Source organism: Anser cygnoides, chromosome 5 (assembly GCF_040182565.1).
Source record: "Anser cygnoides isolate HZ-2024a breed goose chromosome 5, Taihu_goose_T2T_genome, whole genome shotgun sequence".
Taxonomy (NCBI): Eukaryota; Metazoa; Chordata; class Aves; order Anseriformes; family Anatidae; genus Anser; species Anser cygnoides.
The window spans coordinates 3,317,170-3,332,820 of NC_089877.1; the positions used below are offsets into that span (position 1 = coordinate 3,317,170).

General features: G+C 44.0%; 3 protein-coding genes across 4 annotated transcripts in view; 2 read left to right on the top strand and 1 right to left on the bottom strand.

The window, feature by feature from the left end:
• The first annotated feature begins 109 nt into the window (after nucleotides 1–109).
• On the top strand, nucleotides 110–8,758 carry C5H11orf16 (chromosome 5 C11orf16 homolog). The gene is given in 6 exon segments (XM_048070194.2): nucleotides 110–2,336; nucleotides 3,125–3,284; nucleotides 4,903–5,131; nucleotides 5,917–6,509; nucleotides 6,511–6,564; nucleotides 7,033–8,758. Coding segments are annotated over 6 exon segments (1,428 nt in total). The 5' UTR covers nucleotides 110–2,169; the 3' UTR covers nucleotides 7,258–8,758.
• Nucleotides 8,759–9,472: 714 nt separating this feature from the next.
• Nucleotides 9,473–14,142, bottom strand: AKIP1 (A-kinase interacting protein 1). 2 transcript variants are annotated; one of them, XM_066997347.1, is made up of 5 exons: nucleotides 13,732–14,142; nucleotides 13,496–13,533; nucleotides 11,688–11,801; nucleotides 11,322–11,372; nucleotides 9,473–10,410 (listed from the first exon to the last, which is right to left on the bottom strand). In XM_066997347.1, exons 1-5 carry the CDS (start codon nucleotides 14,140–14,142, stop codon nucleotides 10,329–10,331), a joined length of 696 nt encoding a protein of 231 aa, XP_066853448.1. In that variant the 3' UTR covers nucleotides 9,473–10,328. The 2 variants fall into 2 exon arrangements, with proteins under 2 accessions (XP_066853448.1, XP_047926153.2); XM_048070196.2 differs by lacking the exon at nucleotides 13,496–13,533.
• DENND2B (DENN domain containing 2B) overlaps nucleotides 14,083–15,651 on the top strand; it is a 165,497-nt gene continuing 163,928 nt past the window's right edge. The window contains exon 1 of the mRNA XM_048069987.2: nucleotides 14,083–14,211. The gene's annotated coding sequence lies outside the window, so the exon portion shown is untranslated. The remainder of the gene's footprint in view (nucleotides 14,212–15,651) is intronic.

Genomic DNA, 15,651 nt, shown 5'->3' on the forward strand with positions numbered 1-15,651 from the left:
ATCTTGTAATTAGCAAAGCGTTGTTAACATTTGCTGTACGTCAGGGAGTTGTATTGATACTAACAATTCAGCTGGCAGCATGAGAGCAGTTCATCTTTGGGTTCAGCAAAACAGAGAGAAAATGGTTACAGACTTTGTAAGTGCTGTCAGTATCCTTGTCCTTAATTGCAGTCATCTCCTCTGTTCTCATGTTTTAATAGCAGCGAATTGAAAAATGCCTACTAAATGCAATTAATTATGTTTCTGTGGAGCATGGTGGGAAATACTGACACAAGGTGTTAATGTTTCTTAAGGAGAAAATAAAGGTTAGGGATCACAGTAGGGATTAGCAGGAAGATTTCTGCTTTATACTTTGGCTTTTTTTGATATCTGCTTTGCAGGAAAAGGGGAGAACTCACTAATTCTTCCCCTTAACTGTGAAAAGGAAAAGTTTGTAAAGTGATTTGATCTCAGTTTGTCTCAGTTTCAGCCCTTCTGTCCTCATTTCAAACCAGTATATTTGTCATATCTTGTGGTGGTTTCTCTGAATCTGAGCTGTAGCTTTGTATGGTGTGATTTTTTTGCCATATAATAGTACACAAAAGGACTGGAGGACACTTTGCCCTTTTATAATCCCTTCTCTGCCCCTGCAGTCTTTCATCGCAGTACCTAGATCAGCAGAACTGTGTTTAGGAGTACAAAGTTGAGCAAGTAAGTGGCAGACAAATGGTTAGCTCTGTACTTGGGTTGCAGCTGTTTTTAGCTGGTCAGGTCAGCACGTCAGTTCCTGGTGGTAACGATGCTGGCAACCTTCTTAGCAACTGGAAAACGCTGGCAGCAAATGCTTCTTGCACCGACCAGGGAAAAGGGCAAGGTTTGTGCATCGGGACTAAATTCAAATTGACACGATTGTGTTATCAGTAGCTGGTAAGTTTGAAACACTGCCGGGTTCAAGTTCCTGGAACTGTCCAGGAAATCTCATAGAACACAACACAATTGCCTGTGTCAGAGCCCTGTTCTGTACATAAATTGGGGACCTGGTTCTCCTCAGCAGTGACAGCTCTGAGAAGCGTTACAATGGGCTTTAATGTAGAACCGGTATTTGTGTTTCTTTGGAAAATATTACTGACTCCAGTTGGCTTTGTCTTATAACAGGGAAGTTTGTGTAGTTGTGAAATATGAGTATAATGTGTTGATTTGCTCTTCTAGAAACACATTTTGCAGCAGTTAATTTACTTTGTGCGGGTTTTGAAATGATACATAATAAGAGTTTGTAGAAACTCACAAAAAGCATTCTCTGTTCGTATCTCTCTCAATAACATTTAAATATTGTTCTAAGTGCCTAATATAAAAGCCTAAACTGTATTTTATAAGGGAAATTAGGCACTCAAAGTTTACATATCCCTGACTTTCCATTGCAGGTTTTACCCTCAGCATGCTGAAAGTTTCTAAGCCAAAAAAAAAAAAAAGCAAAAATGAACCTTGTCTAATAAATCTCAGATTATTGGAGAGAGCATCATGTCATGTATCTTACTGTGACAGCCTCTGAATAGTTATCACTTGTCAAATCTAAGCATCTCATTCTTTCTCATGGCAAGCCATAATCCTACTGTTATAAAACATGACAGGACAGCTGAAAGATCAAAATATTTCCTCTTCATACATCACTATAAATAAAACAAGTAACAGGCAACTGTATTCTAGCGTTACATTCAAAAGCTGTCATGTCTGCTTGACTATGCGAGCTTCAGCTGCAGTTTCTGTTTTAGCTTGTGCAGTAGGAAAGGTTTGGCTGCGTCTGTGCGCAAGGAAGCTTTAAAGGAGAGTGTAGGTGTAAGAAAACAGCAAAATGACAGAGGGGAACAAAAGCTGGAGGTAGGTGAGGACATTGTTTTCCTTGCGATTTTCACAGCATGTCTAGTTTCCCTGGATTTTCGTGTCCCTTTGTCGGGTAGGGATTTGAATGACTAAACATCACAGAGATCAGTAATAAGGGTTCATCTGATCAAACACCAGACTGGATACTTTGAATTCATTCCTTTTTTTTTGTGGTAATAATTCATAAAAGTTACTGAGTTCTTAACGTACGCCAGAAAGCATTTGCTTGGGGTTGGAAAATGCAAATATATTGTCTCTTCTCAGCTTCTAACAGATCATGATTTAGTCTTGCAGGTAGATGCTTTTCCACGAATGGCTCATTCAGAAGGGTTCCAGCCTATTGATCACAGATACTGCAGTGTGATGCCAGCTCTGGACAAATTCCCATGTTTCAGTGTCATCCCTACTGTCAACCCCTGCTGTAGGAGCTCTTTTGCAGCGTGTCCCACCTGGGTCACCAAGCCCCCTGCCCTCCAGAGGTAAAATTAAGTTCTTGTTTCAGCCTGTGATTTGTTCTTTTTTTGTGATCTTTAAACAGGTTGGAATGTGTCAGGTTAATAAATCAGCAACTTCAGCATCATTTGTGTTTTCCCCTCCCTTGTGCTGGCAGTCTTTAGATGGTATTAGCTGAAATGATTTGCTGCTCTGGGAGATTTTGGAAAGCAAAGCCTGGAGTAAAACTGCTATCAAAGAAACATACTTTTAATGTTATTTGGATAAATAAAAGCATTTTGCGTTAGCAGCGATCTTCTGTGAAATGGATCTAATGCTTTGTGATGGAATTATTTTTCCTGCTTTGAACTTAAATCTGTCATCAACCAGCAGAATTACTTTTCTGCTTTTTCTGTTGTTTCTTGAATTCCCCAGGACAAACCATCAGCTACAGTGCTCTTGAGTACATCTAAACTGTGTTTTATGCTGGAGATTTATCCTTTCTCTTGCCTGATCTTAAGAGTTGTATTGACTTGCCATGCAACCAGCGAAGCTGCTAGTGCAGGTTATTCTAGCCCAGGATTCCAGCATATTTCTATCTCCCTTCCTCTAGATCCCAAATCAAAGAGAATTGGGTAGGTCAGGCACTTTTTTTTTTTTTTCCAAGAGTAAGGGTTTTTCCCAGCACAGGCAAGTTTTCTGTTTCCTTCCACACTATTGGACCTGTGGGAGTGTTATAAAATGAGGTGCAGTGATTCAGTTCTTACAAGATTTCTTTTTCCTGACCTACAGTAGCTGTTTTCTCTTACCGCTGACCCATTTTCTTTTATTCAAGGTGCCAGTGGCTTAACCACTGCCTCCCATCCCCTGGCCCAGCATGGAGGAGGCTGAGCATATCAGGGAGATCAGCGGGCTTAGACAGGAATGTCCCTGTTCTAGTGAGAGGAGAACATGATGGATTTTATTATCGTGGTACAGTAAAAGAGGAGATAGAGGTGAGTGGCAGTTGCAGTGCTGTAGTCATGTGGGTATGTGTAATTGGGTGTGCATTGTCAGAGTCAAATCTGTTCACCTGCAGGAAGCAGCTGGGTCATCTGTTGAACTCAGACGAGCTGGGTGAAGTCAGTGTGACTGCCACACACCCCTCTGTGTGTGGCAAAGACCAATCTTGTCTTTGCACACCACCTGAGTTTTGTTTAGCCATTTTGTTCCATTTCAGCTGCTGTGTGAATTAGAGAACAAATCACAAGATTGGTTTATGCTCATGTTTATGATGATTCATAAAGCTCCTAATATGCATGATTCTAGGCTGTCTTTATATGCTGCTTTCGTGGCATGTTGGTTGAGCATTTTGCATGCAGTATTGCCTCAGACAGCAATAATATTGATGGTGATCAGATCCTTGCACTAATCAGCATCCTTTACCAAGCCTGTTTCTAAAAGTGATCAGACTTGGGTCAGGGATCATCATCGTGTACAGAAGATGAGTGCCCACCCACCTTTGTACACAGACAAGCAGCTGCTTGTGCCAGGGAGGCTGCTATATGTCTAAAGAGGTCCCAAATATGTTGCTTTTTCAGACCTCATAAAGATCTTGTGTGCCTTCACCAGGTGAGTTGTACTCCCTGTTGGGAGTCGTGACCCATCATGTTGCTCTAATACAAAGGGTACTGTAGGGGTTGGATGTAGTGCTGTTCCCCTTCCTACCTTCTGAGCTCAGTTAAAAGATCTTTACCTTTAAACACAAGGTTTATTCCAAACAGTATTTTCTTTCTGGGAAGCTTGTTTTTTGCCTCTCCTGGAGCTAACTTGCAAGCACCCCAGACCCCTCGCATTTTGGTGAGGGCTGCCTTGCTGTGTACCTTGCAGGAGCAGGCCTCCATCTCTGCTGGTGCTGGGCATTGAGCCAGATTTGGATGGCGTCAGTGTTGTTGTGAACAACATACCGGCTACTGTTGTGTATAGACACAGAACCACCAACAGTGCAGGAAAAGTGTTAGTGTATTATGTACACACTTCCAGCTTGAGTCAGCTACAGACCAATGACACGGTTGTCTTTTCAGAAATGTTAGTGAAAGCTTTAATTCATTAGTTTGTTAGCATTTCAAACTTAACAGAAAAAAGTGTGTTCTTTCTCAAGAACAGGGAAGTGCCTCATTTCATTGTTGATGGAAAGTGTCTTGACAGGCCTTAGCTTACAAGAAAATAAAAATTTCCAACAACTTCCCAAAGAAGCACTGAGTTAATGTGTCTAATGAGGAAGGACTTGGGCATGCATAAAGAATAGGTCTGAACAGCTTCACTGTCCCTGGTGTATGCAGTGTGGTTTGTGAAATCCAGTTGCGCTCCACCTCTATAGGATTTTTGGCAGGGATGGAATACAGGTCCCAGCTGTAGTGAATCTGTACGTATGCTTCACTCAGCCTGGTTTGTAGTGAGCCTTCTGGCACTTTTTACGTCTGTCTTAATTCAGAATTAAAACCATGTCCAAGTTCAGGCTTGCTAGGTGCTCTGACCTAGCCACACAGCCACAGGAAGGCTGCTGGTGAAGGTTATGTGACCTGACACATTTCAGTGTGTTTTTCAGAGGAACTGTTTTGTTCCTGGTAACAGAATGAAAGAGGAGTGTTCTTGGTAGAGTTTGCTGAACCATTTCGGTCACATGGAAGGCATCCAGTCTGCATGCAAAAAACAGTGAAGGATGACATCCTGGAATATACAAATGGTATGGAGCACTCCTTACTCCCTGGAGACAAAGTGCTGGCGCCTTGGGAACCAGATATGGGGAGGTATGGCCCAGGAACTGTCCTCACGGGCATTGAGACAAGGGACCCCTTACGAGGTAAGAAAGATACTAAGATACTGCCCTTATCTTGCTTGCCTCGCTCGGGAACACAGGCGAGACTGTTGGGATAAACTCCATTGTGACGCTATTGACAGAGAACTCTCAGAGCGCACACTACAGTTTAGCATTGCTTAAGGCTTCCAGGAGGTGATGTAGCTGATGTGATCTGTATGTAACCTCGCTGGTCTGACCCTAAGGAAGCTGTGACCCATAAAAATGTCACCTTCTGTATCCACTTATCGGTTATTTCCTGTATGCTCAGACAAGGCTGTGTCTGTTGTGTGAAGGACAATGGCATTTTCCTGAGAGATCTAAATGTGGTAACTCTCAGGAAGCATCCATCTGTGCTAGAGTGCTAGTGCTTGTACTGAATGGTACATCCTGAGGGTGATCTTATCACCCAAGCATGGCATTTCAACAGCTCATTCATTTTCCCATGTCTGACAGGCTCTGCTGACTTCTCAAAATACTGGTAAAATGTCCTCAGAGTGTTACTGCTATCTTTGGCAGCAACAACAAAGGTAACTCAGCCAACGTTTACGTGTTCATTTGATGAAAAACTGGAAGGAAAGATGCTGCCAGAGCCGTTGCCACACTGAAGGTGCCCCTAGCTGCCCACTCTGCCCTCCACAAAGTTATGATGAGTTGTCACAGTAAGGGGTGATAGTTGATCCTGCCACTGGCATGAGGAGAAAGCATGCATAAAGCTGCAAAGCCTGAGCTGTGTGTGTGCACCCTAGGCAGAACAGCTGCTTACAGCTGCTTGCCTTTTCTTTCAACAGCCTCAGAAGATGAAGAAATTACGGTCCGGTTCTGGAATGACAAGAAAGTGAAACTCCCTCTAGGTGTAGCTCTGTGGATCCCTCCTAGCCTGTGTGGGAGAATTGTAGAGATGATCCACATGCCCTTCACCAGCAGGTTAAGGCCCAGAGAAAGTCCTGACACTAGTTCTTGTATTTTTTCCTGTAGTCCTAAAACAGCCCTGATTTCTGTTTGTGTTGTACATAGTTTTGCTAAGCACAGCTTGCTCTTCTCACCCTGCTGGCCACTTTTCCACTATCATTGTGGTTGTATGTGCTGTTCACCAGCCTGTGTCGGGTGCATCTGCTGCTGCCATCCCTGCTGGCCTCTTCCACCCAGGTCTCTGGTCTTTCAGAGAAAACCTGAAGAGGTAGAACCCAGCAGCAAATCCTCTCCACACCTTTTAGAACTGGAAGGTGTGAAACAAGGAGAATCAGCAGCTGTGGCAGCTTCTTCCCCTTCTGATTCAGAGTGTGATCTGGAGTCATTCCCCACTAAGAGTGATGTTGTGGACAGTGCTGTTAACACAGACTCCAGCCATCGTGAGAAGCCCAGGTTAGACGAATCTGCAGGACCCAAGTGGAAATACTGGAAAAGGAGACAATGCAAGTCCCAACACAGTAATTAAGGTACTTTTTAACACCCTTAAAGGGAAGAAGCAGCCGGAGGGAAATAACCAGTGTGTTCTGTGCCCCCTTCGTATGGGCAGTCACTTAGCCTGTAGTTGATAATAAGGATCATACATTTACATATCAGCCTCTGATCCAAAATTCCCTCCTTCACAACATTTCATCTCCCTCCTCGTGCATGCTAGCTCTTCTTTTGGTAACTTGTCTAATGGAAAAGCACCAGAACAATGAATCTCATGTGGAAGCGCAGATATCCCTCGTTGAGTTTCTTCCCCGACATTTTCCTATGACTTTTTTGATGCTAACATGTTCCTTAACCTGCATAGCTAGTCTGTGCAGAATAATCACCTGAAAGAATTCCTTTCAGGTTTAGTAAAGTGTGTTTCCCTCTCTTCCTAAATGAATGTTCAGAGCTTTAGTTCTGGTTTTACTGTTCATAAGGTTAAGCTACAATTTTACTCCCCCCAGAAATCACCAGTTGCAGCAGCACATGTACAAAGGGCAAGCTGGAATCCAAAGCCATCTCTGTTGTGGACATGTTCCGTGTTGCACCAGCTAATTGGAGTATCCCTGAAAACGGACAGTTCTGACCTTCAATGTGAAAACACAAGAAAAGATAGCTTATGTACAATAACTCCTAGATTCAATCTGGAAGAGTGCTGGGCTCTTCTAGTCAAATTCTGTTACTCATGATTTCTGTCTCAGAAAGATAAAAATCAATATTTTAAACAGTCTTTACAAGTAACTTCTCTTCCTCACAAGAAGCAAGCAGTTTAAACAGCTGATTACTACTGTAAAGGTAGGGGATACAGAATAAGCAAACTGTATCACATCTAAGACAAGGGAACAACAGCCTGTTTTCAGGCTTGGTTTCTTCCTACAGTGGTCCCCTCCTGCTTTAGAAAAACTTGGAAAAAAATCAGTGAGAACATGAATACCAAACAAAGCAGGCAGAGAAGAGGAATAAAAATGCTTGCAGGAAGAAGGGGAAGATGAAAAAATGGCAGGATGAACAGAAACACTACTCTGCACATGAGCACCGTTGGTACAAATAATCAGAAATAAAATGTACTTAAAAAATAAAAAAAAACGTATGTACTTAATAAAAATGCTGAAGTACTTAAAAAAATGTACTTAAAAAAATAAAATGCTACTGTAATTTAAACATACTAGCATGATTAGGAGGAGATTAATCTGTTAATGACATGTCTTAGTGAGCAGAGAATACACTGGAATATATTTTGTTTTCTCAATGTTTTATGCATTAATTTTTAGCAGAAGCCTACTACTTAACTGTATTTTTCATATTTTATTATTTAAACAATCATAATATACACACATTATACACTTTTGTAATTAGTTTCCTAGGAATTTGGAATTTTAACGCCAATACAGAACTCCAGACAGACATGCTCTGTGTTAGCCAAATGTCATATTTGTGCAGTAGTGACATGCTTTGCCTTTTGGTAAAACCAGAAAGAAACCAGAGTGGCTTCATTCTAGCTCAAAACCAGCAGCATGAATCACAGTAGTGGACACAACTTGGTAATACAGAGTATAATGACAAACTTTTATTCCTGTAAAATTGTCTTTTGTGTTTTAAGATATGTTACTTTGCTAGAAGTTGCATTGCTACTCCTTGAGATACCTGAAGCAGAATTTTGTCTTACAATACAGACTGCATCAAAAGTAAGTTGCAACAAACAAGTAAAGTTAGAGACTAGGCTTTTAAGAGATGCTGTCTGCTGGGCTTATGCCCTCCCTCTGTAGTCAAAAAAAAAAAAACCAAACAAACTCCTCTAACTTCCAAAGGAGCAAAGTTTAGTCAAAGCTTAACAGCTCCTGAAAATCCTTTGGTCTTATTGTAACACTTGTATTTCAACAGTGAAGTTTGTTACAGAAATGATACTATTACAGAAATGATACCATTATCAAAGCTACATGAGGCAGAGGTATATCTATCTTAGAGTCAGGAAAGCCAAAGTTACAGACACACTGATGCTGCTTATTTTTTAAAAAATAGACTACCAAGGGATTTGTTTCCGTCTTCCAGGAGGAAGGTTTCGTGGCATCAGGAAAGCAAAGAGCGAGAAAGAAGACAGTCTGATGATAAACATAAAACAACTTGCACAGGAGAGGACAAGCTTGACGATACAGACAGATACAGAAGAGGACAGAGAAAAAAACAGCAAAGAACTCACAACAAAGCAGAGAGAGATGTGATAAATCAGAATCTAATAAATAAATGTACAGCTGATGAAGTTCAAGAGCTGAAATTTCAGGTAAACTGCTTACACTATAGCAGTGTTACATTTATTGAGCAAATAAAAGTTCTGATTTAGGCACTTTCTCTATAGAATATGGATAACCATTATTTTAATAACTGAAAAATTATTTCCACCTACATGGAATTTCAGCATTCTCATTCTTTACTCTAGGGTTAGGCTTGTGTTATATTAAGTCCCTAATTATTTGGATGTGAAATCTTTACAGTTCTGGAGAGATCAGGTGAACTACTATTAGCACTAAAATCCTGAATAGATGGAAAGCAAAGTCTATTAAACCTCCAATTTATCTACAGTCCTCTGGAGATAGCCAAAAGAATTCAGCATAGCAAATCCTCTTTGTAGGAAGCCAGAAGGAATAGAGAAACAATACAAGGTGACAGCCAAAAATATTTTTTTTCAGTATTAAAGCAGAAGAGAAAGTAAAGGATATGAAGATAGAGACAGCAAAATTCTCAGAGATTCAGCATTTAAGCCACAGAATCTTATATTCTCCTCCAAGATTAACTGAAACTAGTTTACAGCTGAAACAGTGTAAACCATCAGCTACAAAAAGATAACAGATCTATACAGATCATGCCACTAATTCTAACTGTGGAATCTGATCTTTCGGAGGTCACCCAGTGAGTTGTGTTAGTGGGATTGTTCATGTTTAAAGAATATGAATTTGGAAATAAACTGCATTATGCAGGTGCTCAGCAGTACTTTTCCCCTGCAGGAAATAGGAGACAGGCCATGTTATCGTACCTTCTACTGAAAAAGGCAGCTAAGTGATATTTAGCCTAGGTAAGAGTCTGTGAAGAGACAGGATTTGAAGTCTGTCAGTAGTTTCTGCTGGTGAAAGCATCTGACATACATTCAAGCACCTTCCTGAGGTGGGGTCCTAGGTAGTCAATTTCATTGGCATTTTATTTCTTTATCAGAATAATAAATATACAGATGCGGGGGGGGTTGGGGGGGGGATGCATTTTGAGCCAGATGTGCAGCAGCTCTAAAATCAGTGCCAGCCCACAGAAGCTGGTATGTACATCTGTATTCACACCACAGGGATCTTGCTCTTCATGGCCATGAACGTGACATGGACTTCCTGTCTGAGGGTAATATAAACTGTCATCACAAAGACTAAAGCATGTATTTATTCCACTAACTGTATCTTTAATTGTTTAAAATGGAGGAGCCTGGAATTACACAGTCACATAATTGGAATTAAGGCAAACAATGTACAAATATTTATAAAATCAGTGTACAAAGTATGCTGTATATAATTGCATTAAGTAGAAAACGGATATACAGGCCGTAAAAATATAGTCCCAAAGAAGAGGATACTATTAAAGTGCTAACATGAACAAGTAATGCATAGTTCATTACATGCTTTAAAAAAACCCTAGTATTTTATTCCCATGATCACCAGCAAACGTCATAGAACAAAAGTTAAATCAATACTTTGTCCTGCACTGATGTCCACCACGTGGGTTTGTTTCACCATGTCCTCTGAGGTTGCTGTGATAGAATAGGTGCCAGGAGAAACTTCAATGTAGATATCTTTGGAAGCTTTCCTGGTCTGTAGGGGTGGGGAGGGGAGAATAAACAAACATCATTACTATTTAGTTATATTGAATTTCCCATAAAAATATAAATTTTGAATTTGGGTGAAAATATTTAATCTGCTATATAAACATTAACTTTTTTTTTTCAAAGTACACAGGCAATATATAGACCAAACTGCAAAATGTTTCTATTAATACCAAAATTAGCGAATGTCATATTCAAAGTATTTAATCGATTGATTTAATCAATGGAAATAATCAACATGCTATAATTTCTCCCTCAGAAAACTGAAAGCTGTCAACCTAAACAATTTTGAACATAAACATGGAAGTCATCTATACACCAGGGTACTCTCATCAATTTGTACTGTGGTATAGATTCCGTATTTCTCATCTTTTGTGGCTTAGAAGTTCCCAAAATTGATTTGGTGAGGTGTTTGGCTTTGAAAAATAAGGTTTTCTTCTCCTGGACGAACAGGAGTCTTCAGAAAGACTGTATCAGGGCCCGGCATAACTGGCTAAGCAACTGCAGCATGCATGTGTTGCTTGCCTTTTTTGAGCGTTGGGAATGTGTCCGGAGCACAAATGAGGTGAGAGTGGAGGACTGCTGGATTATTGCTGCTGATGCAAATCACAACAGCCTAAGATTATTCACAATGTTTTGACGTTTTGTATCAGTCCAAAATATTAAACAGATTTAACTAGTTATGTGCCATAATGTCACGATCTGATTTATATTTAATTGTGTAAGTCTCTGTCCATTCTGTTGCCCATCTATACATGCATTAGGATTATGAACGCATTGCTGATTAATCTGTGCCATCACAAGATCTCCACACCTGACTGTAAATTTTAACCAGCTTGATGCAAAATGCTAGGGAAATGCTATATCTCAATTTAAAAACAAAGTATTCTGTAAACTTACACACTGATGGCAAGTTCTAGCTCGACTGGATTCTCCTGCAGATGCATTTTTCTGGAAAGAAAAAGATGCTGCTTTCTAATGATAACCTCAGAAAATACAAATTTAGCCCCTGAGAGAGGGGATGTTCCAAGTCCGTTAAACTTTCCCCTCCACAAAATGACTGAAATGATTGCTGCCACGAGAATTTACTCTGCCCTCCCGCCCTGCCCAGCCAAAGACTCAGATCAGTCCACAGTTTCATGTGCCCATGATGTCAATCCACATAAATTCACGTGAGCAAGCGTCACAGATGCTGGATGGACTACAGTTGTCCCATGGTGAGGGAAGGATTAACCTTTAATTAAAATAAAACAAATTCCCGCTTACCTCTTCTTTAGAGGACTTGAACTCTTCTTCCCCTGCTTGTCTGCTGTGATATCTGCAGATGTGTTTGACTTCATGCTCATTGCATCTCCAGGCTGGCACAAATCTATAGTACTTCTGGACAGCAATTGGAACAGAGAATATTATATGGAGAAGCATCACAGCCATGCTGACAACAACTCCAGATTTGCAATTAAAAGTGGAACTGCACATTTACTGATGTTCTGTATTAATCAGCTGGCTTAATTTCATGTGAGGATGAAAATAGTGCCCAGATGTCCAAAGGACATCTGCCTTCTGGTGCAGAACTGTCAGCTCTGTTTTCAGACGCTTGTCTCCCTACACAGTATGTTGGGACTCTGTCACCTCAGAACTGAACTCATGAAAACAGCCAAATCTGGAGTTGGTATTGCCATAAGCCACGCAGGAAAATACCGAGAACAGAAGTGTGCTTTACATTTTTCTCTGTTTAGAGCAGCACTTTATTTCAAACAGTTGTCTGACTGGGATCCGCAATTCAGAATACTCTGAGGGCAAGGACTTTAGTTAGCTATTATACAATTAGATCACTCTTTCTATTTAAAGGCCACACAACGCTATCATTTTCTTGCCTTTGTGCTAGCAAATAGAGGGGTTAAGAATTGCTTAGCCTAGAAATGCTCATTGTTTGGGCACTCTGCTTACAAGGCAAATGAACTGCAGTCAGATTCCACTCTCAGGTGAGAGCTGTGTTCACTAAATGACATGTTTCTTCAAAAGGCTGCAGCAATATCAATTGCTTTTTTGTCCAGAACAAATCCAAAGGAATGCTCTGGAAACATCTACCTGACCGGGCCCTTCAAGCAAAGCTGGTGGAAGAAGCCATAGTTTATGGGTCCTTAATAGGATGTATATGTGAGGTAAGAGCTTTTGCAGGGTATGTGCAGAAAAAGCACTGTAAAAGCAGAGGACATGTTAATACCGGAAAAAGAGCTGGTGAAAGAGCTTAAGTGCTTTCAAGGCTGGTAACTTGTAGCAGAGCAGTTTTGAGAATTGCAGCAGTAGCACAGCAGTCCTTTTCTGGCTCTGCAGTAAAGGTACTTGAATCTTCCCTGCTGTGAGTTAAGTATGTGCATACAGCTCTGCTGCCATCTGCTGTCACCACAGAGCTCATCGCAGGGTTACCTTTTTGATCAGAGGAAACAAGTTTCAAAATAATGATTTTTGTCTTGCTTGTATTTTCCTTCTGTCTGACCGTGCAGACCACACATGAAAATAAGGCCAATAGCAGGTCTTGTTTCCAGGTCTGTTGCGCTACCTTATTCCTTGAGGTTATGTACCTACCAGTTTGGCTGCTGCTGTCGTGGTTTACTGTGGAGTTACGTCCCAAAATACATCAAACACTCTGACCTACTGCATAGGACTTCCCAGAGTATCTCTGTATCACAGGACGTGACTCGGGTCCTTTTACATGAAGTTAAATAGCAAAGAAGTGAAATCAAATGTTTGATACGAAATGTGGGTCAACTTTGGTCCCTAAGTAATTCTACACAACTCGTCCCAAATCACCTAATTTTAGTGCTTAATCACCTGCACTCAGTGGCATTCTGCTGCCTCGGTGGTTATGTTCTGCTGTAGGTTTTTATTTGCACTTTTTAAGCTTTACCCATGAACTCGTGGGTCTGAGAACTCCCCCCTTTTCTCAAGGGCAGGTGACTGAAGCGGTGCTGTCCTGGCACAAGCACGAATGTGGAAGTCAACCCCTGCTTGTCCCACCAGCGTTAGGCACTGTACGTTGTGTATCTGTTGCGGTTTTGTGTCGTTGTGCAGACCTGGCGTTGCAGGGCCAGCCGGTTACTGTCACGTAGCGCTGTGGGGTGACGAAGTTGTTGCCGCCTGGTGCACGTTGCCGTGCCCCGCTCCCTAGCGCAGCGGGGGGCAGCTCGGTGCCCTCGGCCGGGCGGCGCGGCAGGCTCCCGGCCCAGACCTCCCGGCGCGGCACCCGGCACCCGGCACCGCTCCTCTTCGCGCTCCGACCAAAGCCGCGGCCCCGCGCTCCCCCCCGCACCTCGCACTCCGCCGCCGCTCGGTCCATGAGGCGCGCGAGGGACGCGAAGGCCGCGCCGGGGCGTTCCGGGTCCTCTCGGTGCAGCGGCGGGGGCCCCTCCCGCCCCGCAGCACTGACCGGGGCCGCTCCCCGCTCCCGCTCCCGGGGCTGCTGCTGCTCCTCCTCCTCCTCCCGCCGCCGCCGCCGCGCCCGCTCCAGCACGGCGCGCGCCAGCCCCGCCGTCCGCGCCGCCGCCGCCCCGTCCATCCCGCCGCCGGCGCGCGCCGTCACAGTGCGCGCGTGCGCCCCGCGCCCCTCCGCCCGCGGCCGGTAGGGGGCGCCGCGGCCCCGCCCGCCCCGCCCTGAGGCGCGGCCCCGGCCGCCGCCCGCGGGGGGGCGCCCGGAGGGGCCGTCCCGGGCCGTCCTCGCCATCCGCGGCGGCGATGGGCGCGGTGACCGCCCCGGCGGGGCCGGCGGAAGGGCGAGGAGAGGCGAGGAGAGGTGGGCGTTGCGCCGCGGCTCGGCCCGGCCCGGCCCGGTCCGGCCCGGCGGGAGATTCAAACGCGGCGGGGTGCGAGGCTGCCCGCCGTGACGGGAGCGGCGTGAGGCGCGGGGCGGGGACCGCACCGGGCAGGGACCGCAGCGGGCGGGGCGAGCGGCGGTACCGGAGGGGAGGCCGAGCGGGCTCAGAGCCCTTCGCTATGCCCCCCGCACAAAGCAAGCCCCGGGCGCGGCTGGCAGGGGGAGAGCACGGAGCGCCTTGCCTTGAGGCACCGCCGCAGACCAGCCCTTCACCGGCCTCTCCTTCATGAAACACGCTGGAGGCGCCAGCTGAGTGTTTGGATACAGCTAACGTTGGGTCTCCTCTACTCCGCTGAGGCGTTTGCTGAGGTGCTTGAGGTCTGAGGGACTGGGCTGAACATAAATGGGGAAGAAAGACAGTATTTGCTAAAAGCGATGTTAGCGTGTTTGAGTTGTTTCATCGATGTGACAGAGCCGTCTGGGGTGCTACTGCTTAATGACAAGTTGAGCATCTTCCCTTGAGTGTCCTTCTTTGCTATCGTTGGTCCTTTAGAGAGCGGGTGGCTTTGCAGTCGTGCTGCACACGTGGAACAGACTTGGAGAGGCCCTCCTCTGTCATTTTCATAAATGGGAAAAAAAGATGTATTCGCTGTATGCTCCTGCCAGCTATTTGTGGCAATTCTGGGGTAAAAAAGCTTACCACCTTGTTCAGGAGGTAAATTATTCCTCGCGTGTTGAAATTTCAACTCCGCCATTTTTTGATGTTTGGTGGCATAGAACTCCTCCTGCAGCTGAGTAAATACATCTGTCCCAAGAAGGCCGGCAGCTGAAATAGCTTGTGCTTTGAAATACATGTTCCCATTAGGATCCAGATGAGTTACCCTCATTTCCTTTACGTTCACTATCTTGAAATGTAATGGAGGTTTGTGCAATGCTGGGCACTTACACCAGATTTCCTTGTCGTTGGGGTGATGTATCGGAATATCTCAGGACAATACACATTATTTGGTTTATGAGGTGGGGAAAGCCGAGAACAGCTTATCCTGAGTACTCTGCTCAGGGATCAGGCAAGCATCATCGTGTAGGAAAGTGTTTGCCTGATGCTGAGTGCCATTTTGGTTCCGTTTCAGTCAAAGGAAGGAAATTAAAATTTCTTAAAATTCAAAAAGTGTGAGATGCTGGTATCCTTGCTTCCAGCTATGCAATATGCATGCCACTCTTCTCCTTATTGTTCTCCTGTTTCTGTTATCGCTTGGTTATTGTCTGCACAACAAGTCACTTTGCAACGTTTACAAAAACTTCAAGGTCTAGATGCATTCCTCGCGTTTTGCAGCGCTCGTGACCCTGCTAGCAGCTGGCACCCTGCCTCTCTCCGAGGGTTTTTCTCTCCACCGCCTGGCGCGGCGTCCCCATCCCTCG